This window comes from Scylla paramamosain, chromosome 41 (genome assembly GCF_035594125.1).
Source record: "Scylla paramamosain isolate STU-SP2022 chromosome 41, ASM3559412v1, whole genome shotgun sequence".
Lineage (NCBI taxonomy): Eukaryota > Metazoa > Arthropoda > Malacostraca > Decapoda > Portunidae > Scylla > Scylla paramamosain.
In genome coordinates this window covers 614975-638578 of record NC_087191.1, presented here as the reverse complement: position 1 = coordinate 638578, position 23604 = coordinate 614975, and the positions used below count along the sequence as shown (strand labels likewise).

The 23604-nt window shown below is 45.0% G+C and overlaps 2 protein-coding genes across 2 annotated transcripts in view; one reads left to right on the top strand and one right to left on the bottom strand.

Moving 5' to 3' along the window:
- Positions 1-23604, top strand: part of LOC135092776 (L-asparaginase-like) — a 106505-nt gene that overhangs the window by 57262 nt on the left and 25639 nt on the right. The window contains 9 exon segments of the mRNA XM_063991452.1: positions 395-515; positions 5862-5979; positions 8121-8235; positions 8912-9037; positions 9726-9881; positions 11076-11130; positions 13296-13501; positions 14216-14308; positions 21747-21860. Of these exon segments, the coding sequence (XP_063847522.1) occupies positions 395-515; positions 5862-5979; positions 8121-8235; positions 8912-9037; positions 9726-9881; positions 11076-11130; positions 13296-13501; positions 14216-14308; positions 21747-21860 (1104 nt within the window).
- Positions 2987-5276, bottom strand: LOC135093119 (uncharacterized). The gene is made up of 2 exons (XM_063992026.1): positions 5221-5276; positions 2987-4639 (listed from the first exon to the last, which is right to left on the bottom strand). The coding sequence occupies exons 1-2, from the start codon at positions 5274-5276 to the stop codon at positions 3301-3303; spliced, it is 1395 nt and encodes a 464-aa protein (XP_063848096.1). The 3' UTR covers positions 2987-3300.

Genomic DNA, 23604 nt, shown 5'->3' with positions numbered 1-23604 from the left:
CAGGCACTCGTGTGTACCAGTTGCAGTAGTGTAATAGTAGTAGTAATAGTAGTAGTAGTAGTAGTAGTAGTAGTAGTAGTGGTTGTGGTGGTGGTAGCAGCAACAGCGTTATTTTCCCGCTTCTGTAGTGTTTGTCACAGTTCTTTATTTTTGTTTTTGTTTCCCTTGTGTGTAGTGTTTCTCTTGGTGTGGCAGCCCCTCCCCTGTGTAATGGCGGTAGTGTTGGTGCTCCGCCTCTTCTGTAAATGTTTATGCTGTCCTTATGGTCTCCTGTATTAGTTCCTTTCATTCTTCTGTGTTCTTACCTCTCCTTTTGTTATTTGCCCTGTCTGGTGTTCCTATTGGCAGTCTTGGCCTCTCGTGCTCCGCTAACCTCACACCACTACTTCCTCAGGTGCTGTACGGTCATAGGGCCTCCGTGGACTCGCTGGTGGACCTTGAGTGGAGCCAGGAGTCCCGTGTGCTGGTGCTCTACACAGGAGGCACCATTGGAATGATGAGGAACGACAGGGGACGTGAGTGTCGTCCGCTATAACTGGTTCCACGGAGCCGTATTCTGAAACACTTCCGCGCCGCATGTCCACTACAGGGGCCACTCGCAGGACTGTTTTCAAAAACCCCGCAGATGATTTTTCTGGGTTTCCAAGTTTTATTCTGTTAATAATGTGGAAGTCTTGTTAATCTGTCACTAGAACGTTAAAAACCTGTGTCACTTCATCTAGAGCCTCATGAAAGTTGTGGCGATGCTGACAGAAGTGTTCCATAATGCTGTGTTAGGCCTGACGGCTTCTCACAGCTTCTCTTACTTTCTGTGTTCCTATTTTGAAACGTGCACCAAATTTAAATTACTTCTGCCCTAACTATTGCCGAGTTGCAACATGACTTTTTCTTTATTTTTATTTCAATATTTCGGTAACTTATGATCATTATCTGAAACATTCTGCCGCACCATTCAAAAGGCTCTAGTTGAAGTGACACGGGTTTTTAAAGGTGTTTTCTGTTTATAGAGACAGATTAACAAGATTTCTACATTATTAACAGGAGAAACACTCTTAAGAATACAGCTAATCATCTCTGTGGCATTTGAAAATGGTTGTGGTGAGAGAGCAGAGCGTTTCTGAATACAGGACTCCGCTTCACAGGGTATAGGGACAGTGAACTCTCTCTCTCTCTCTCTCTCTCTCTCTCTCTCTCTCTCTCTCTCTCTCTCTCTCTCTCTCTCTCTCTCTCTCTCTCTCTCTCTCTCTCAGACCTGGCAGAATTCAAAGACGTAGCAGTGTAATGATTTATCATCTAGTATTTTAACACACACACACACACAAATACTGAAAAGTTTAGCAAGGGTTCAACTCTTTTGACCGGCTCTGGCCTGTGTTGCTGAGGCCTCTCTGCCGGCTGTGTGTATAGGACCACTACACCAAGCTAATACTGTACACACAAAATGGATTAGGGGGCGGGGAAGGACAAGTAAATAAATAATTACCTATATGAATAAGTTTGTGAGTAAATTTGTGTGTGTGTGTATGTTGTAGAGAGAGAGAGAGAGAGAGAGAGAGAGAGAGAGAGAGAGAGAGAGAGAGAGAGAGAGAGAGAGAGAGAGACACGAAAGTGTGCGTGCTGCTGAAGAGATCAATCACCAGCTTGGGGTGATACAGGCGTAGGGGGCACGCTGGCAGGTGACCTTTGCTCCGGAGAAGACACAGGCAATGGTAGTTTCTCGATCCCCCGCTGCCGAGCCAGCAGTGGAGGGAGGGCTACGCTTTGGTGGCCTTCCCCTCGAACTCCAGGAGTCCATCAAGATTCTGGAGGTGGAGGTGGATCGAGGGCTGCGGTTTGACTGCCACATCAAACACATTGCCCTGAAGGCCTCACACCAAGTCTCCTCCTTGAGGAGGGTGGCCAGCTTGCTCGACAGGAGAGGGAGGCTCTTGCTCTACAAGGCCCAGATACGGCCTTATTTAGAGTATGCCGCCCTCTCCTGGATGTCCTGTGCTGCCACACACATCAGCAAGCTCGACGGCATCCAGCGACGGGCGCTGCGACTGGTGGAAGCAGCAGGTGCCCCAGCCCATCCTGAGGCTCCCGTTGACACGCTAGAACACCGCAGGGACGTGGCGGCCCTTGGGGTGTTCCACAAGGCACAGGTGCAGGGTGTGCCACATCTGGCGGGACTACGGCTGCCCCCCAGTCACCTCGCGGGACACGAGAACGGTGTTATCCAGTGGTGACTCAGTGGAAGTGCCGCGTTCCCGCTCCAGCCAACACCAGCGCACTTTTTGGGAGCGAGTCTCCAGACTGTGGAACGTCTTCGCGTCCTCCGTCCCTCATATCAGGGGGATGGATACCCAGGACGTGAAGTAAGCAGCACACCACTGGAGGGGCTCGTTCCCAACGCCCCTGCTAACAATATTAGCATTAGGCCATAAAGAATGTATATATATATATATATATATATATATATATATATATATATATATATATATATATATATATATATATATATATATATATATATCTTTATATTTTTATTTGTGTGTTGTGTCACACCCTTAAAATAGGTTGCACACGGCAGTGCGCCTTCGGGTGACAATGTACCTATGTTTAAATAGGAGAGAGAGAGAGAGAGAGAGAGAGAGAGAGAGAGAGAGAGAGAGAGAGAGAGAGAGAGAGAGAGAGAGAGAGAGAGAGAGAGAGAGAATTAATTGATTAAAAAAAAAAGGAATGCGCCACAACATCGCGGTCATATGGTGCCCAAGTGGGAGCGCTTGGTCCAAGGAGCCGACGGGCACCGAACCTTCTAGTGACAATTGAGGAACCGCCGACCACGCTGCAAGTCCCGCCACCGCGAGAAGGTGATCCCCACGGCAGGAGAGAGAGAGAGAGAGAGAGAGAGAGAGAGAGAGAGAGAGAGAATTATTTACGTATTTTTATTTGTTTTACGTGTACAGTACTAACTTGACATTTTGTGCAGGCAATGCGAGCATGAAGTGTCGTGCACCTTTCTTTTAGGACCGGCACGTTAGTGGCCGGCCACTTTTTCTTTTTCAGTTTCTTTTTTCTTTTTTTATTGTCCTCGGCTAGTGCCCTTCTTAAAAATAAAAATAAATAGATAAACGTGGGACGTGTGAGGCTGTACTCCTGAGCAACGGGTGTCCTGAGCAGCCAGGCCACTCGGGGCTAAATAAAGGCAGTGTTTCAAACTTAATGATCTATTCAATGAATAACAAGGGAGTGACAGGCGAACATACGGATGTGTGGTGCATGTACTACGCACGACTGTGTGTAGGGGGAGTGGGGGCGTCATCTGACGGGCGGCGGGGGCGGGTCGGCGGCGCAGCAGTGGGAGTGGTGCAGGGCCAGACGCGCGTTGCACGCCAGGTTCCAGATCATGTTTCCCGCGGCGCGCTCCACGTCTTTGCCAGGGTGCTGGAAGTCTGTGCATCCCCACGCCCGCGGCACAAGGGCGTGCAAGCCGGCGCGGTGCAGGGCGCGGCATTCTGTGTACTGGCGCAGTGCCAGCACGGTGCGGGAGTCCCACAGCCACACGTCGCTGCCGCCCAGCCTCGCCCACGACGCCACGTTCATCATGTCCAGGGCGGTGTTGGGCGCGCTGCGCGTGGCTAGCCACGGCTTTATGGGGCCGTGCACGTGCCACAGCACGCGGGCGCGGCGGGCCAGCGCCTGCAGCAGCGGCGCCATCACGTTGAGGGTGTGCAAGAGTCCCTCCACGGCCTCGTCTTCGCCCTCCAGGGAGGTGTCCCACATCCCGCTGCTCGCGTACACCACGTGGGGCGGCGGCCCGTCCCCCGCCCGCGGCCCGGCGCGCCCCGCCGCCCACGCCTCCAGCAGATCCCGCGCTCCTTGATGGGTCACGTCCCCGGGGTTGCGCGGCTTGTCCAGAAAGGCGGACCAGTGGAACCTGAGGTCCAGGCCGTCAGCCTGCAAAGGCGTGTCGTACTTGGCGGACATGTCCAGGAAGGCGAGCGCCTCATCCTCGTCCGCGCCCTCCACGCGGTAGTGCAGCGCGCCGCGTGTGCTGCGCACCATCTCCTGCAGTGTGTTGCGCACCAGGGAGTCGCCCACGAAGGCCAACCGCAGCGGCGCGCCCGTGGCGGTCAGGTGGCGGCGGGCGCAAGTTGCCACGTCTTGGGGGGCGTAGTGGTGCAGGGCGCAGGGCAGCATTGGCGCGATGTGCCCCACGCGGCTAACGGAAGCGTCGCCCTGCACGCCGCCGCCTGGCGTGATGCCCACCTGGAAGAGGCGCGGCAGGTAGCGCGCCAGCGTGGCTAGGTGCGGCATGAGGGGCTGGTCTCTGCGCTCACGCGCAGTGCCGACACCAGCCACCGCGGACGTCCACGCCGCGTCACCGTCCCGCAACGCCGCCACATCCGACAGGCCGCACGCGCCCACGCTGAATACAGCGCGGCACCCGCACGACGTGGGCGGCGGCCACCCCGCGCCCACCTTGTTTGGCGCTCCCCCCGCGCCGCCCGCGCCCGCCCCTCCCACCTCGTCCACGTCGCCCGCCGCGACGACTCCGGGGCCGCGCCGCGTGCCAGACACCGCCACCACCACCACCACCGCCGCGGTCACTACAGCCGTCACCACTACCACCACCACCTGCGGGGCCCTGCGCCACCTGAAACACACACACGCTCACAGTTACACACGCAGTATTATCATTATCATCATAATCATCTTTATTATTATTCTATTCAGAATGTGTAAGAAGCGGCTAAATTATGCTCATTACCACCAGTTACTCACCACGGTCTGATAATCACTGGTAACATATCGCATCACACTTCACTTCACACCTCCACCACTGACCGCCACCACCACCACCACCGCCACCACCTCACCACCAGGACTATTCCCAGTATTGGGAACACTTTTCCTGCTACGTCACCTATCACTTTTCCTCTCTCTCTCTCTCTCTCTCTCTCTCTCTCTCTCTCTCTCTCTCTCTCTCTCTCTCTCTCTCTCTCTCTCTCTCTCTCTCTCTCTCTCTCTCTCTCTCTCTCTCATTTACTCATTACCTCCTACACACACACACACACACACACACACACACACACACACACACACACACACACACATAAACACACACACACACACACACACACACACAAACACACACACACACACACACACACACACACACACACACACACACACACACACACACACACACACACACACACACACACACACACACACGGGAGACTACCCAGCTGGCGGTCACAGATCAAGGGCAGTAACTCTCCTGATCCCATCTCCATTCCTCTCTTCTCTCTTATTAAATTATCAATAGAATTGTCGAAACATGAAGATAAACATCAATAACTTCCTCTAGAGTCTGCAAAACTATCAACAAAATCTGAAAACACCCTTGATAATTCCAGTAACATTCGCTAGAGCACTATAACCTGTTTAGGATAAAAACTCTTGAATATCCCAGTAACTTTCACTAGAGCCTGTTAAGCTGTCACTGGGATCATGAAAACCCCAATAACTTCCTTTAGAATCATGAAAACACCCCTGAAAACCCCCAATAACTTCTAGAATCATGAAAGCACCCTTGAAAACCCCAATAACTTCTAGAATCATGAAAGCACCCTTGAAAACCCCCAATAACTTCCTGTAGAATCATGAAAACACCCTTGAAAACCCCAACAACTTCTAGAATCATGAAAGCATCCTTGAAAACCTTAATAACTTCCATTTGAAACAAGAAGACGAAATGATACAATGAAACATTTCACAACAGGGTTCACGATTATTAATCTTGACAGGCTCAGAATGGGAGTGGAAGAAAGGAAAGAAGTATTAAGTAATCTGGTACTATTTAACCCATGCAGGTCTGGTTCCCATCCCTCACGAAATGGAGATGAACATTCGCCGCTACCCACACATGCACGACGAGATGTACGCGGAGAAGAGATTCAGCAACTCCGTCACGCAGCCTCTGGTTCTCCCGTGAGTCAGTCAGTGGCCACTGCCATTTCAGACGGAATTGAGTCGTATTCTGAAACACTTTGGTCTCTCACTACGACTATTTTCAAAGGCCACAGAGATGATTAGCCTGATTTTCAAGAGTGTTTCTTTTGTTAATAATGTAGAAATCTTGTTAAGTAACTGAAACCGTAAAATTACCCTTAAAAAAGCAGTGTAACATCAACTAAAGCCTTTGAAAGTAGCGGAGGTGCAGCGCTGAAGTGTTTCAGAATATGGCACCAGGAGTGTTGACTGAAGCGTCATTCCTTCACGTGTCTCCTCATACTGTCCGCCTCTTCTGCTTTCTTCTTTCCCTTTCCTTTTCTTTTCGCCTACTACCCGGAATTTTCACACTGTTCTCTTTGTTTCCTCAATATACTCATTTTCAAACCGGCATGTCCCCACAATGTCCTGTTTTCTCTCTCTCTCTCTCTCTCTCTCTCTCTCTCTCTCTCTCTCTCTCTCTCTCTCTCTCTCTCTCTCTCTCTCTCTCTCTCTCTCTCTCTCTCTCTCTCTCTCTCTCTCTCTATGTCGCTGTTGTGATGTTACACGTCTCCCTTCTCGTCCTTCAGTACAGATTCTTAAATTGTTAAACTGTCATAAAAAGGCTCTTTAAAACACAAATAATTTTCACTAGGGTCTCTTAAAAAGTTGCATTATTATTGCTAAACTCTCACTAAAATAATGAAAGCATCTTTAAAACCCAAAATAAGTTTCAGTATAGCTCGTTAAACTGTCACTGGAATCATGAAAACGATCTTTACAACTTGAATTACTGATTAGAAGAGAATTCTTGTCAAACTAATAATGTAATGTCAATAATGAAAAGCCTTTGGTAAATTCTAATAATTTTCAGTATAGCCTGTTAAAACTGCAAAATTCTTGTTTAACCTTCACTAGACTCATGAAAACATCCTTCAAAGCACTAATTACTTATATAGAGTCTATCAAAGTGCAGAATCTTTATCAAACTATCACAGGAATGATGAAAATGCCGCTGAAAACTCTTGAAAGTTAAACCCTCAAGTACGTTTCAATATAGCTCGTTAAACTGTTACTTGAATAGTTAAAACGCTATATAAAATCCAGATAACTTTGATTAGAGCCTATTGAAAGTAACAGAATTCTTGTTAAAATAATACTGTGGTAAGAATAATGAAAACAATCTTTGGTAAATTCTAATAACTTCCAGTATGACCTGTTGAAAATGCAGAATTGTTGTTTAACCTTCATTAGAATCACCCTTGAAGTCCCTTGTAACTTTTAAGTACGTAGGATCTTTGTTAAGCTGTCGTTAGAATTCTGTTCCCTACCTCCTATTCCTAAATGATCTCAAGCTTGCCCTGTCTGCTCTTAAGAAACGGTTCAGATAGACAAGTGAGAACGTGTATCTTAATTAAGGTCTTTATGTCAATTTAGAGTGGGGCAAAGCAAACACTGCCTTACTGCACTGCATTGAAAACCTGTGTCGTCTGTTGCTGTCTGTCCACTCTGCAACCTTCCACGCAACTGTCCCCTCTCCCTCACCGCCACTCAGCCTCTCCTCTCCCTCAGTGCCACAAAGCCTCCCCTCTCCGTCAGTGCCACTCAGCTTCCCCTCTTCGTCAGTGCCACTCAGCCTCCCCTCTCCGTCAGTGCCACTCAGCTTCCTTTTCCTCAGTGCCACTCAGCTTCCCCTCTTCGTCAGTGCCACTCAGCTTCCTCTTCCTCAGTGCCACTCAGCCTCCCCTCTCCGCCAGTGCTACTCAAGCTTCAGTCTTCCTCAGTGGCCACTTAGCCTCCCCTCTTCGTCAGTGTCACTCAGCCTTCCGTCTTCCTCAGTGCCACTCAGTCTTCTATCTTCCTCGGTGCCACTCAATCATCTCTACACTAAACACACTTAGTCCTTTTCTAAAAATCTCAAGTGGAAATTGCATTAAAAATCTGAACTGGAAATTTCTTAAAGGTCTCAACTGGAAACTTGACGCATTCTTTTTTTCCCCCTTGTTTTCCCCTTGTTTTCTCCTTGTTTTCCCTTCTCAGTCCCCTTGTTTAAACCCCTCTCTCTCTTTTTTCCCTTCTTTTCCTCTTATTCCCTCTCGTCCCCTATTTACCCTCCTTCTCTCTCTCTCTCTCTGCTTCAGGGAGTGCCAAGGGGAGCGGCGCAGGGTCGTGTATTGGGTGTATGAGTACGACCCCCTGCTTGACTCTTCCAACATGACCATGGACGACTGGATCAGAGTGGCCAAGGACATCAGGGTGGGTCGTGGTGGTGGTGGTCGTGGTGGTAGTGATGGTGGTCGTGGTCGTGGTGGTGGTGGTGGTCGTGGTCGTGGTGGTGGTGCTTTGTTTTTATTTGTTTTTATTTCTCTCTCTCTCTCTCTCTCTCTCTCTCTCTCTCTCTCTCTCTCTCTCTCTCTCTCTCTCTCTCTCTCTCTCTCTCTCTCTCTCTCTCTCTCTATAAAGTTAATTCAGTGGTAGTTTGTATCAGAAATACATTTTGAATATTTGACTCATAATTATGTATTTATTGCTGCCATTGCTTAGGGAACTCGAGTGATTTTTTGTTGAAACATTATTGTTGTTGTTGTTATTATTATTATTATTATTATTATTATTATTATTATTATTATTATTATTATTATTAGCAGTAGAAGTTGTTATAATAGTAATAGTAGTTGTAGTTATAGTAGTAGAAGTAGTTGTAATAGTAGTTGTAGTAGTAATAGTTGTAGTAGTAGTAGCAGTAGTAGCAATAGTAGTAATATATTTATATATTTACTTATTTACATATTTATTGTTTTTTTAAACGACTGTTAGACTAATTAATTCTAGTTTTACAATTTCTCTGCATGTTGGCCACTAATATTCTCTCTCTCTCTCTCTCTCTCTCTCTCTCTCTCTCTCTCTCTCTCTCTCTCTCTCTCTCTGACAGGAGGTGTACGAGCTGTTTGACGGGTTCGTGGTGCTTCACGGCACAGACACACTCTCATACACTGCCGCCGCTCTCTCCTTCATGCTGGAGAACCTGGGCAAGCCTGTCATCATTACCGGGTCGCAGGTAAGGCGGTAACGCTGGTGGGGCTCTTGGAAACTCTTCGCTCTCTTGCCAGGACGGTTTTCAACTTAGAGGTTTAATTACTTAGGCTCTCACTTTTCTTTTTTTTTTTTATTCTTCCTCTCTTCCTTTCCCAGTTTGCCACAATGTCTCACTTACCTCACAATCCTACTGTTTAAGACTCTATCGTGTTATGTTTTTCCTTCGATTTTGCCCCTGTCCTCCTCCTACTCCTCCTCCTCCTCATCATCATCATCATCATCATCATCATCATCATCATCATCATCATCATCATCTCTCACCACGACTATTTTCAAAGGCCACAGAGAAGAATAGTCGGGTTCTCAAGGATGTTTCTTATGTTAATAATGTAGAAGTATTGTTAATCTGCCACTAGAACCATAAAAAAAATATAAAAAACACCCTTCAAAACTCGTATCACTTTAACTATATAGAGAGCCTTTTGAATGTAGTGGAGGTGAGGCGCATAGATATTTCAGAATAAAGTTAAGTCGTTCCTGCCCTATTTTTTTCTGTAGTTGTGTCCCTGTGTTGCTGCTGCTCCTCCTATCCCAGTCAGTCGCACCCTCCCATGCCACTGTATAGGTCTCGCTGTTGGAGACGAAGTGATTGTGTCCCTGTGCTCCTCCTCCTCCTACCCCAGTCATTCTCCCCGCCTCACGTGCCGCAGATCCCGCTGTTTGAGACCCGCAGTGACGGTCGGGACAACTTCATCGGGTCCCTCATCATGGCAGGCAGCTACAGCATCCCCGAGGTGGCGGTCTTCTTCAACAACAAGCTGTACCGAGGGAACAGAACCACCAAAGTGTCCACCGGCAGTCTGCAGGTAACTAAGTGGACGGTAGGAACTCGGCTAGAATCGGTACAAAGAGAAATGGCTGAAAGGATACAGGTGGTTACGAAAGAGACCAAACCTTTGAAAATTTACCTTCCCTGTCTAATGCAAGAGTTAACCAGTTATCTCAATCATTCATCCCTTTCTTGTAAATTCTGGAACTCCCTGCCTGCTTCTGTATTTCCTCCTTCCTTTGACTTGAACTCTTTCAAGAGGGAGGTTTCAAGACATATCCTCCGTCATCTGACTTTTCTCTCCGGCAGCCTTCTGGGAACTGGGACTTGGGTGGGTCTTTTTTCCCCTCATAATTTTGTTACCTTTGGCCAATGACCCTCTTTCATACAAAAAAAAAAAAAAAAAAAAAAAAAAAAAAAAAAAAAACATTATTAAGAGGGAGCCTAACAGAGGTCAAAATGGTATAGGGGACACAACAAGGATGACCCAAGCAAAATTTTCAGGCTCAGTAATCAGGGTAGAACAAGAAATACTCGTAATGTGTTCGAGCTTGATAAAGAAGAGGTAGGAAGGAATTAGTTCCCCAGGAGAGTGGTGGATGAATGGAATAGACACAGTGGTCAGGTTGTTAGTGCCGAGTCATGAGGGAACTTTAAAAAATTAGACAAATTTATGGATGAGGACAATAGGTGGAAATGGGTAGGCTTGTTCTATACAGGGACTGCTACGTGTAGGCCTGGTGGCTTCTTGCAGCTTCCCTTGTGTTCTTATTTCTTATTTCCACCTGTCATCCTTCCATATATTCGTCTAATCTTTTAAATCTCCCTAATGACTCAGCACTAACAACCTGATTACTGAGTCTGTTCCATTTATCCATCATTCTATTTGAGAGCCTTTTTTTTTTTTTTTTTTTTTTCTTCCAATCCGACTTGATCCAACCCGGTTTCTCTGACGTTACCACATCAGCGAATATTCCCATGTCCCGCACACAATAAAGTAACCATGAAATATCGTTTTTTTTTTTTTTTAATCTTTTTAGCTCTCTTATCTTATTTTTCCCCGAGTTCCGCGCCTTTATTTATTTATTTATATTTTTTTTCACGGATTCGCGCTTTTTTTTCCTGTTCTCCTTTCTTTCTTTTATCTCATTTTATCTATATTATTATTATTTTTTTTTTCCGGGGTTCCTGCGCATTGTGTGGATCTGCGCTTTCTCTGGACCGCGATTAGGCTTTCGACTCACCCAATATGGCACCCCTGGCAACGGCGGGCATCTCCATCCACGGTGAGAGAGAGAGAGAGAGAGAGAGAGAGAGAGAGAGAGAGAGAGAGAGAGAGAGAGAGAGAGAGAGAGAGGAAGGGGGTTTGGATATGTTCATGTGCTGTTCTTTCGTATATGGAAATGTTACTATTATTACTATTATTTCTTCTTCTTCTTCTTCTTCTTCTTCTTCTTCTTCTTCTTCTTCTTCTTCTTCTTCTTCTTCTTCTTCTTCTTCTTCTTCTTCTTCTTCTTCTTCTTCTTCTTCTTCTTCTTCTTCTTCTTCTTCTTCTTCTTCTTCTTCTTCTTCTTCTTCTTCTTCTTCTTCTTCTTCTTCTTCTTCTTCTTCTTCTTCTTCTTCTTCTTCTTCTTCTTCTTCTTCTTCTTCTTCTTCTTCTTCTTCTTCTTCTTCTTCTTCTTCTTCTTCTTCTTCTTCTTCTTCTTCTTCTTCTTCTTCTTCTTCTTCTTCTTCTTCTTCTTCTTCTTCTTCTTCTTCTTCTTCTTCTTCTTCTTCTTCTTCTTCTTCTTCTTCTTCTTCTTCTTCTTCTTCTTCTTCTTCTTCTTCTTCTTCTTCTTCTTCTTCTTCTTCTTCTTCTTCTTCTTCTTCTTCTTATTATTATTATTATTATTATTATTATTATTATTATATTATTATTAAATATTATGTGTTCTTTCTTTTGTTCTTTCTTTTCTTATCTTTCTTTTTCTTTCTTTCTTTCCTTCTTTTCTCCTTTATTTCTTTCTGATTTCGTTCTCTCCTCTTTTCTTTTCGTCTTTCTCTTTCGTCTGTCCTCTTTTTCGTCTTCCTGGTTGTTGTTGTTGTTGTTGTTGTTGTTCTACGTCTTCTACGCTTAATTATTTTCTTACCTTTTTTCCTTCTTATCTCTAACTTTTTCCCTCTGTATTGCAACTCTAAGTCTCAGTCTCCCACTCCTCTGCTGCGCTCCCGCTCTCTTCCTTTCCCTCTTTTACTCATCTCCACCGGCACCACCACCACCACCGCTCCAACCAGCCTTCCTCTTCACTATGATAGTTATCCAGGGCGCATGAGTCTTTTCCTGCACGGAGGGGTGCATGCCGTGGCCAGTGTGTATACGGGTGCATTGTAGTAAAGATGTTCTAGCAAGAAAATTGTGTAACCTGTAAAAAATGTGTTCAAATTAAGATTAATTAACCCTTTGACTGCTATTGGTACATCTTTCCTTAATTACTCATCATCTTTACTTGTTCTACAGCCACCTCCTATCTTTAAACTGGGTGGGAATTTTAAAATTTATTTTTATGCCCCTACTTTCTTATAGATGCTTTTAAAGATTTCATGCATTGCTTCTGGTGGTGTTAATTGTTTCGTATCACAGTGAAAGGCTTTTAAAGTATTACTGATAGATGTATTTTATCAGAATATTGCACTCTGACGCAACTTGCGCCTCATGTGTTTCATTAAGATTTGGCGTTTCATTTTATCATACATTTAGCATCTATATATAGCTGTTATTTATGACCAATAGCAATTTTATGTTTAAACTAAAGACCTAATACTTTATATATATATATATATATATATATATATATATATATATATATATATATATATATATATATATATATATATATATTTTTTTTTTTTTTTTTTTTTTTTTTTTTTCAGGTTTTAAAACGAGAAAACTTAAAATATTCATGTTTTTTAATTGTCGTAGGCGCGAGAGCACATGAATTTCTTAAAGGCTGGCGGAAGGATGGATTACCTTTAAAAGGTTGATGACCACTAGTGTAGGGGACAGCAAGGGTGACACAAGCAAAATTCTGTCAGTAATCAGGATAGAGTAAGTAATGGGTTCAAAACTTGATGAAGTTCGATTTAAAAAAGAGATAGGCAGGAACTGCTTCTCAAAGAGCGTGGTTAGTGAATGGAGTAAATAGACCTAGTAGTCAGATTGCTAGTGCTGAGTCATTAGGGAGCTTTTAAAAGAAGATCAGACAAATTTATGGATGAAGATAATAGTTGGAGATAGGTAGGCCTGTTTCGTACTGGGACTGCCACGTGTAGGCCTGATGGCTTTCTGCAGCGTCCCTTATTTGTATAACCTTCCCTCTCCACCCAAGGAAGCTAAACATAACTTCTCTCTTCCCCCTACACACACACACACACACACACACACACACACACACACACACACACACACACACAGTTGACTACCGCTCGGTGTTCCGCCCCACCACGCTGGAGAAATTCAAAGTGTTCGACCGCCTCAATCGCCACGTGGGCCTGCTCAGAATCTTCCCCTCTATATCGGCTGAAACAGTGAGGGGCTTCCTGCAGCCCCCCATGGCAGGCGTGGTGATTCAGACCTACGGCGCGGGGAACATGCCCTCCAATAGAACTGACATTATGGAGGTGAGGAGGGAAGAAATGGGTGGGAGCGGGAGGTAAGAGGAGGCAGAGGGTAGGAGGGTGGAGGAGGGAGGGAATGGGTACGAGGGTGGAGAGAGAGAGATGGTGGGAGGGTAGAAGAGGGATAGGGTGGGAGGGTAGTGGAGGGAAAGGGTGGGAGGGTAGAGGAAAGAGAGAGATGGTGGGAGGGTAGAGGAGGGAGAGGGTGGGAGGGTAGAAAAGAGAGAGAGGATGGGAGGGTAGAGGAGGGAGAGGGTGGGAGGGTTGAGGGAGAGAGAGAGAGAGAGAGAGAGAGAGAGAGAGAGAGAGAGAGAGAGAGAGAGAGAGAGAGAGAGAGAGAGAGAGAGAGAGAGAGACCCGTAGTCAGAATTACTCTCTCACCAGTACTGTTTTCAAAGGCCACAGAGACTTTCTTCTGCTAATAATGTAGAAATCTTTTAAATTTGTCATTAGGACCGTGAAAACACTTAAAAACCACGTGTAATTTCAACTAGAGCCTTTTGAATGTAGTGAAGGTGGAGCGCGGTGTTTCCAGAATATGGTCCAGAGAGAGAGAGAGAGAGAGAGAGAGAGAGAGAGAGAGAGAGAGAGAGAGAGAGAGAGAGAGAGAGAGAGAGATGTACTCGTATATTATTCCTATTCTTATCTCATACGTGTTTACATCAGTTCACACCTTCACACCAGTCCACATGTCTCACACCCGCCTCGTTTCCACAGGCATTGCGAGAGGCCACAGAGAGAGGTGTCATCATCGTCAACATTACCCAGTGCATGCACGGCGCGGTGGACGCTATATATGAGACGGGTCAGGTAAGAGAGAGAGAGAGAGAGAGAGAGAGAGAGAGAGAGAGAGAGAGAGAGAGAGAGAGAGAGAGAGAGAGAGAGAGAGAGAGAGAGAGAGAGAGATTAAGTGGTTACGTTTTCAAAATGTAATAGTAGTAGTAGTAAAAGTTGTTGTTGTTGTTGTTGTTGTTGTTGTTGTTTTGGTGGTGGTGGTGGTGGTGATAGCAGCAGGAGCATTGCTGTTAATGAACACTCTATATATCAATTATTTACCGTTTTATTAAGTTCATTTGATTATCTTCATTAAAATTCTGCAGCCAACATTGTTATTGCCGCTGTCACGTGGACGGAATTTAGCATAAAAATGGGAAAAATAAAGATAGATAAATGTCTCATATGCGAGTGTTTTTGAAAAAAAAAAAAAAAAGTAATGAGACATGACAGCCGTGGGAAGGAAGTGGAGATGCGCCGCCGTGCAGCCAACGCCAAGTGAATCAGTGAACAGAAACAGGAAGATGGTGAGAAGGAATGAAGGCAAGGGAAGAATGAGAGGGTGAGGAAGTGAACTTTAGTGACAGAAAACAACAACAACAACAACGACGACGACGACGACGACGACGACGACGACGACGACGACGACGACAACGACGACGACGAAAGAAAGTCATGCATGCTTCACTATAGCGTGGCGGCGGGGGCAGGGAGAGCAAGAGGGAGGGTAGTGCGGCAGCGGAGAGGGACCTCACTGTTTTATCAGTTTATTTTGAAGAAAAGCAGGGAATTACAGACATGGAGAGAAAAGATACAAAATATTGGAAGTACATAAAAATGATGGATGATGGAGAGGTGATAAGAGGTGAGTGTTTGCTGCTGACTGCACCCACAGCACCACCACCACCACCATATTATATGGCTGCTTTATATGCTATATATGCTATATATGCTGTTGAACATTCAATCAAATCAAAATCAAATAATGGGGGACAGACAGTGGGGTTGAAAGAAGCAGTAAAGAGAGAGAAGAAAAAGGTTGGGTGAAGAATATTGGAAGATGTATGAGAATATTGAAAAGTATCAGAATAAAAGATGACGGAATTGCTGTCTTGTCTGAGTCACAGGTGTTTAAGTTAATTTAATTTTCTAAAATAATGGTACAAAAGTTGTATTAATTGTATATTGGTTCAGGTAAGGCTTCTCGAAGTTTATTTATTGGTTTCCTGAAGAGGTGATGTTCATTTCTTCTGCTTGGGTTGTGTTTATGTACGTAGCGTCCTTGGGTATGTGCGTTAGTTTGTGATTTATTTGTTTTCCTCTCATATATAATGTTGTATTAATTGGTTCTATTTTTGCTTGTGTGTGCAGTTCCTCCGTGTTCTTGGTGTATCTGTGGATATTCAGGCTAGCAGTGTGTGGGCGGCAAAGTGTTAAGCAACGTAGCAGTGGCCGACACTTAGTGTTGAGTCTTGCCAGATCGTTCTTTGCTCTTATTTGTCGTATTCCTCATTGGTCTGAATCTGATGTTTAAGACTCTCCGACATGATTCCAAGCCAAGACAGCAGCTGTAAAGAAGAGGAGGTGCGGCAGGAGCTGCAGCGCCTGGGCGTGCCTCTCCGGACGAGGGAGGAGATTGAGGCCATGCGGCGCGTCGCCTGTGTCGCCCTGGGAGCTGGCAAGTACGGCTCCTGTGTGAGGAGCGTGGACCCCGCCACGCAGCAAGCAGTGGTCATTAAGACCTTCAAGGGGCATGACCTGGATTCCTTGCTAGTGGAGGCGCGGAATCTGCAGCGCTTCCAGATCCCGGGCGTGCAGCGGCTGGTGGGCGTGTGCGTGGAGACGAGCCAGCTGCTGACGTGCTACGCGGGGTGCACCGTCGAGGAGTACTTCCTGCGGCACGTGCCCTACTCCCACGCCGTGACGGTGTTCTTGCAGCTGGCCCGCACCGTGCAGGCCATCCTGGCGCGTGGATACACGCACAATGACCTGAAGAAAGACAACATGTGCGTGCGCGACACGAGCGGCGGCCCCGTGGCGACCATCATCGACCTGGGTATCGCCACACCTGTGGGAACCCGGCGGGTCTTCCCAACCAAGACCCATCCCGAGGACTTCCCCTGGGTGCCGCCCGAGCTGCTGTCCAACACACACCCCACCAGCGAGGCCAGCGACGCCTACCGCTTCGCCAACGCCGTGAAGGAGGCGCTGCGGCTGCGTGAGGGGGCACCTCATCCCCCAACGGTGCATGCGCTCATGCACTGGCTGGAGGCGGCCCTGCGCCCTGACCCCACCCAGCGCCCCCCTTGGCAGCGCTGGTGCGGGTACTGGAGGCGCTGCAGGAGGCGACCTTTAGTGTGTCGCCCCCACGGCTGCCCCCAATGGGCCAGGCTGGCGAGGGGAGTGAGAGTGGGGACGGGCAGAGAGAGCGGGGAAGTAAGAGTAGCGCAGAAGACGAGGTGAAGAGGACGCAGGGCAGTAAGAGCAGCGGGGAGAATAGTATTAAGAGAAAAAGGTAGAGAGTAGCGAGGAATAGGTGAAGAGAAGGGGAAAGAATGAGAGTAGCGGGGAGAGGATGAGGAGAAAGCGGAAGAATGAGACCAGTGGGGAGCAAAACACAGAGGGGGAGAGTGAGAATAGCGGAAAAAAGCTAGGGTGAAGAGAAAACGGGAAAATGAGAGTGGTGGGGAAGATAAGATGAAGAGGAGACGAAAGAACGAGAGCAATGGGAAAGAGGAAGAGAGAAAACAAGAGTGAAAATGACAGAGGAGACTGAGAGTAACGGAAAGGGTAGGATGAAGAGAAAACGGGAGAGTGACGGACAGAGTTATACAGTTAGATTATCAAATAACCTCTTCCCCCTTCCCGCCTGGAGACCACTTTTCATTTGTTAGACACTGTAACACGATTTTTGTCATTGGGTGACGACCGTTATTTTCTATTTGCTTATGCCTAGAAAACATGGAAAAACACTGATATTTATCTATAACCTTGCTTTTGTGGCCAGGATAATGATATTTATGAAATTTATCTATTCCCATTGGGAGAAAGTGGCAAATTTGAACTCTCATTTGCGTAAAGTATAAACAAAACGACATATGATGCAAAAGTAACATTTATTTATTCTAGGATTACCCAAGTGAGACAATAAAACATTAGAAATTAATATTTTTCCGCGACTTACGCTTATACTGTAAATAATTTTCACGAATCAGCCCCCATATATAGTCTCCCATCATGTTTTCATTATACGACCTTTGGTAGCAGCGTTCAAAGTCCAGTATATCGTGGCGGAAGCGCTCGCCTTACTCCTCGGAGTACGCCCCCATGTTCTTAAATTTATCAAGATGAGCGTCAAGGATATGGATTTTGAGGGACATCCTGCAACCCATCTTGCCGTAGTTTCTCACCAAGGTCTCATCAAGCTGCACATAGTTTTCGGCTTTGTGATTCCTCAAGAAGCCAAGAACCACTGCGACAAAGCTGTTCCACGCTGCTTTCTCCGTCCTAGTGAGCTTCTTGGGGAATTCCTTGCACTCCATGACCTTCCTTATTTGTGGACCGACAGACACAAGCATCCACTTTTGCCGCAGGCAGCTTAGGGAAGAAATCTTGGAGATACTTGGAAGCTGCAGACTCCTTATCTAGATCTCTGACGAATTGTTTCATAAGGCACAATTTTAAGTGCGGTGGAGGAAACAGTACCTTTCTGGGGTCCAACAATGGTTCCCATTTGACGTTGTTCTTCCCATCACTAAATTCGGTCCGCTGTGGCCAGTCCCTCTTGGGGTAGTGTGTCACGGTGTCCCTTGACGGGAAGTGTCTTCTTTAGAAGCCTCTCTGAGGAAAGGGGAAGAGGTAGACTGATAATCTGCCCGTGAGAGTGTTGGGGGCCAGAAGAGAAAGCGAAGTGAGAGTGGTGAGGAAAGCAGTCCCGAGTCCTCCCTGGTGAAGAGGAAAAGGAAGGGAAACAAGAAACGAAAGCAAAAAAGCGGCTCTTCATTGTCTTCAAACTGCTGTGAAGACTGAAACTGCCCGCCTGCGCCTCACCTGGAGGACTCTGGGAAGACAGGTAGGAGAGGAGGAGGACATGAGAAGCTTATGAAGCAAGGTGTGACGGAGGATAAGAAGAGAAATGAACAAAGTGTTGGTTCAGACAGAAACACAAAAACACTGGAAGGAGAGAAGGAACAAGGGGAATAGAAAGACAAAATAATAAGGAAGAACATAACTGGGCGAGAAAACAATGGAGGAGACAGAACAGAGAGCTAAGGAACTTACGAACAGAGAGCTAAGGAACATACGAAGTGACAGATATGGAAGCAAGATTGAGAAAATTGAGACGGGCTGAACGAAGTGACAGATGATATGGAAGCAAAATTGAGAACATTGATACAGGCTGGACACAGTGACATGAATTGAAAGCAGGATTAAAAAGATTAAGAATGAGACAAAGTGACACTTGTTGGAAGATGGAACATGGCCCTCCCCCCTCCCCCAACGCTGGCTGGAGGGTGGAGAGTGAGAGTGGAGATGGAATAGTAGTTGTAGCATTAGCAGCACCAGCAGCAATAGTAGTAGTAGTAGTTTATTGATAAAATGTGTTTACGAAAAAAAAAATATGGCAATTTTTTTTCTACAAAAGTAATGGTCTTACACATTCTCTCTCTCTCTCTCTCTCTCTCTCTCTCTCTCTCTCTCTCTCTCTCTCTCTCTCTCTCTCTCTCTCTCTCTCTCTCTCTCTCTCTCTCTCTCTCTCTCTCTCTCTCTCTCCCTAGGTTCACAGTCACGTTTGGAACCAAAAACAAATAGTCATGACCTAGAGAGAGAGAGAGAGAGAGAGAGAGAGAGAGAGAGAGAGAGAGAGAGAGAGAGAGAGAGAGAGTCATAATTTCTATTTCCTTTCAGTTTTTTCTCTCTTATCAGTACAAGTTTTCTTCTTTTTTTATTTTATTTTTTTATTTCCTTTCAGTTTTTTCTCTCTTATCAGTACAAGTTTTCTTCTTTTTTTATTTCTATTTTTTTATTTCCTTTCAGTTTTTCTCTTATCAGTACAAGTTTTCTTTTTTTTATTTCTCATTTTTCCCAATCTCTCTCTCTCTCTCTCTCTCTCTCTCTCTCTCTCTCTCTCTCTCTCTCTCTCTCTCTCTCTCTCTCTCTCTCTCTCTCTCTCTCTCTCTGTTCATTCCAGTTAAGTTGTGGTTTTTGTTGTTGTTGTTGTTGGTGGTAGTGGTGGTAGAGTGGTGTTGGTGTTGATGTTGGTGTTGAGTGAACCAGAGCCAGAGTGTGAAGCTGTCTCTGGTAGTCTGGTTCATCGTTGAGCGCTCCAAGGATTCCATAACTCTGAGAACATCACGAGTGGCTTGGGATAGACAGATCAGTGTTTTAAGGCTGAGTCTATCGGTGTCTGCTGTAGGGGTGTAATATTGAGGTGACAGAGAGACAGGAGTGATCCAGAAAGTGTGTGAGGCTGCCTTGTCTAGTCCAGCGGCCGAGTGCATCGTGAGTGGTTTGGTGAACGTTAACCTGCTTTACACAACGATGATCACCCATTAACATCCAGAAATGTAAAATAAATAAATAAATAAATAAATAAATAAATGTTTGCAAGGACAGAGAGAGAAAGAAGTGAAAGAAACTAAATCAGGTAATAATAGGTGCTTTAAGCTGTGCGGGCAACTTAAAGGACCTTCTGCCAGCGGCTGTGGGGTTTTAATTTTTAGACGTGTCGCAGACCGGTGTTATACGGAGCCCGCCGTTCTTATACTTGCACGAAAACTATTCAAAATGTTTAACATCATTCTTGATCTTGATCAAGTCAGGCATTAAAGAGGAATAAGGCAATTCTTTTTTGTAACAATCCAGCCCAACTAAACAAATTAGGCTTTAAAGTGGCAGAAATTTTCGCTTACATGCAGATAAGCCGAAATATGCAAAATACAGCAAAACGGTGGGTCTGACGAACAAATGTTTAAAATAAAAAAGGTGCGCCGCCAAAAATTTACTCACGGAGAGAGATTTCCGTGACTGAAATCGCATTTTTTTTTTTTTTTTTTTTTTTATGAGATGGATACCAAAGGGTGCTCTTGGCCAAATCATCGCTGTCCCCTCCAGGAACCAGGCGGAGCAGTGGGATGTATGGATGTGCGGCAACAAAATTAGAAACCCCCAGCGGGAGGGCCTCGCTCCCGCTGGGGAATTAATTTGTTTCTTCAAAGCTAAAGAAATACTTAACAGATAAGTACAACAATAAGTGACTATAAATTTACAGACAATAATGGAAAAGAAAAAAAAAAAATCTAGCAGTGAAAGGGTGAAGTTGGGTTTCATGGAAGTGACCCTAGCCTACTGATATCGAGTGATTTCTTTGGCAGTTTTGTTTTTTTTAATCATGATCTTTACAATGAAAGGATTGACAATGAAATTAATGAGCTGAATTAATGTAAACGTGACCAAATTGAATCTAACTTAGTCCACGTACAGAAACGTAAATGTTATCTCAGTACCCATTAACTCGTATCTTTAATCGACTTGCACAATTATTTTAGGTCCCGCTACGCAAAAAGTAAACATTAAATAAACCACGCATCATTTTGTCACTGTCTTCAGTTGAGGAGCCGGAGGAGCACACGTGTCACGGGCAACCCACGGGCATCACTACCACACTGTCTCGTCCTGACAGCTTTTACCGGTCATTATTTTCTGTTTCGCGATCGTTTTGTTTATTCATTTAAATCTGATTGCTGTTCATTCTTGATTTGATGTCATTTATTTGTTTTTATTTTTTATTTATTTATTTATTTATATTTATTTATTTATTTATTTGTTTTTATTTATTTATTTATTTATTTATTTTAATTTTAGTTTTTATTTATTTATTTATTTATTTATTTATTTATTTATTTATTTTTTTTTTGAGAGAGAGAGAGAGAGAGAGAGAGAGAGAGAGAGAGAGAGAGAGAGAGAGAGAGAGAGAGAGAGAGAGAGAATTTTGTGTTGTGTTCATTCATTGGTCTCAAAATGCCCCCCCAAAATGTCTCTCCCTTACCAAAATCACGCCCAAGTCTATTCTTCCTACTGCTGTCTTTCATCATCTTTTCCTGCCTTTCTCATTCCACCACCCTACCTCCTCCTCTTCTGTTCATCTCTCTGTTGTTTTTTCTCTTTCTGTTCTCTTTGCTACTCCTCTTGTCTTCCACTCTATTCTATTCTCTTTTATACTCTTGTCTTCTATCCCTTCCTTTTCAACCTTTCCTATTCCTCTACCCTTCCTTATCCTCCATTTCCCTCTCTTTCTGTTCTCTCGTATTTTTTTTTTCTCTCTCCCATTCTTCACTCTTCCTTTCCTTTTTTTTTTTTGACACCTTGTTTTGCATTCTATCATCGTTTCTACTCCTGTCTCCTACCATTCCTTCCTTTCCAGCCTTTCCCCATTCCTCCACCCTGCCTCCACTCACTGCTGTTCGCTCCACAGGCTTTGGTGGATTCTGGCGTGATGGCAGGGATGGACATGACGCCCGAGGCGGCGCTGACCAAGCTTAGCTACGTGCTGGCCAAAAACGACTGGAGCTTGGAGACTAAGAGAAGGGTAGGTGGGTGGGTGGGCTTGTTTGTTTGTCTGCTGTACTTTTTTTTTTTTTGTGGGGTGACACTAGCCAAGGGCAAAAAAAAAAAAAAAAGAAGCCCACTGAGATGCCAGTCCCTGAACAAAGTCCGAAGCTGTAGTAAAAAACTGAAGGATAAATGTTTTGAAACTTCTCTCTTGAAGGAATTCAAGTCATAGGAAGTGAGAAATACAGGCAGGGAGTTCCAGAGTTTACCAGAGAAAAGTACGAATGATTGAGAATACTGATTAACTTTTGCATTAGAGAGATGGACAGGGTGAGAGAAAGAAGAAAGTTGTGCAGCGGGAGGAGGGGAGGCATGCAGTTAATGAGATCAGAAGAGCAATTAACATGAAAATAGCAGTAGAAAATAGCTAGAGGTGTATTGCAGCAATGAGAAAGAGGCTGAAGACAGTCAGGTAGAGGAGAGGAGTTGATGAGACAAAAAAGTTTTTGATTCCACCCTGTCTAGAAGAGTGGTATGAGTGGAACCCCCCAGACATGTGAAGCATATTCCATATATGGATGGATAACGCCCTTGTACAGAGTTAGCAGCTGGGGGTGAGAAAAACTGGCAGAGACGTCTCAGAATGCCTAACTTCATAGAAGCTGTTTTAGCTAGAGATAATATGTGAAGTTTCAAGTTCAGATTGTATGTAAAGGACAGACCGAGGATATTCACTGTAGAAGAGGGGGACATTTGAGTGTCACTGAAAAAGAGAGGATAGTTATCTGGAAGGTTGTGTCAAGTTGACAGATGGAGGAATTGAGTTTTTGAGGCATTGAACAATAAGTTTGCTCTGCCCCAGTCAGAAATTTTAGAGAGATCAGAAGTCAGGTGTTCTGTGGCTTTCCCGTGTGAACTGTTTACATCCTGAAGGCTTGGATGCCTATGAAAAAGACATGGAAAAGTGCAGGGTGGTATCATCAACATAGGAATGGAGAGGGCAAGAAGTTTAGTTTAGAAGATCATTGATGAATAATAGGAAGAGAGTGGGTGAAAGGACAGAACCCTGAAGAACACCACTGTTAATAGATTTATGAGGAGAACAGTGACTGTCTATCACAGCAGCAATAGAACGTTCAGAAAGGAAACTTGAGATGAAGTTACAGAGGGAAGGATAGAAGCTGTAGGAGGGTAGCTTGAAAATCAAAGCTTTGTCCCAGACTCTATCAAAAGCTTTTGATATGTCAAAGGCAACAGCAAAGGCAACAAAATCTCCAAAAGAGGATGACCAAGACATGGTAAGGAAAACCAGATCACCTTACCATGATAGCTGGCTGCCATCACTTTTTTTATGCAATAGGGTCACAGGCCAAGGGCAACAAAATTTTGAGGGGAAAAAGGGACCCAAAAGACTGCTGGATAGGAGAGTCAGATGCCTGATGATTAGTGTCTTGAAACATTTCTCTTGAATGAGTTCAAGTCATAGGAAGGAGAAAATACAGAAGCAGACGAGGAATTCCAGAGTTTACCAGAGAAAAGGGATGAAGAAGTGTGAATACTGGTTAACTTCTGCATTAGAAAGATGGACAGAATAGGAGTAGGAGAAAAAAGATAGTCTTGTGCAGTGAGACTGTGGGAGGAGGGTAGGCATGCAGTTAACAAGATCAGTAGAGCAGTTAGCATGGTAATAATGGTAAAAGATAGCAAGAGATGCAACACTGTGGTGATGAGAGAAAGAGACTGGAGAGTTAGAGAAGAGGAATTGATGAGGGAGAAGAGAG

Bases quoted from the DNA above. Each gene is read 5' to 3' on its own strand.
- LOC135093119 (XM_063992026.1), bottom strand. From the start codon at position 5,276: ATGGGATCAGGAGAGTTACTGCCCTTGATCTGTGACCGCCAGCTGGGT. The intron at 4,640-5,220 runs GTGTGTGTGTGT...TGTGTGTTTCAG, and splicing joins CGCCAGCTGGGTAGTCTCCC to GTGGCGCAGGGCCCCGCAGG.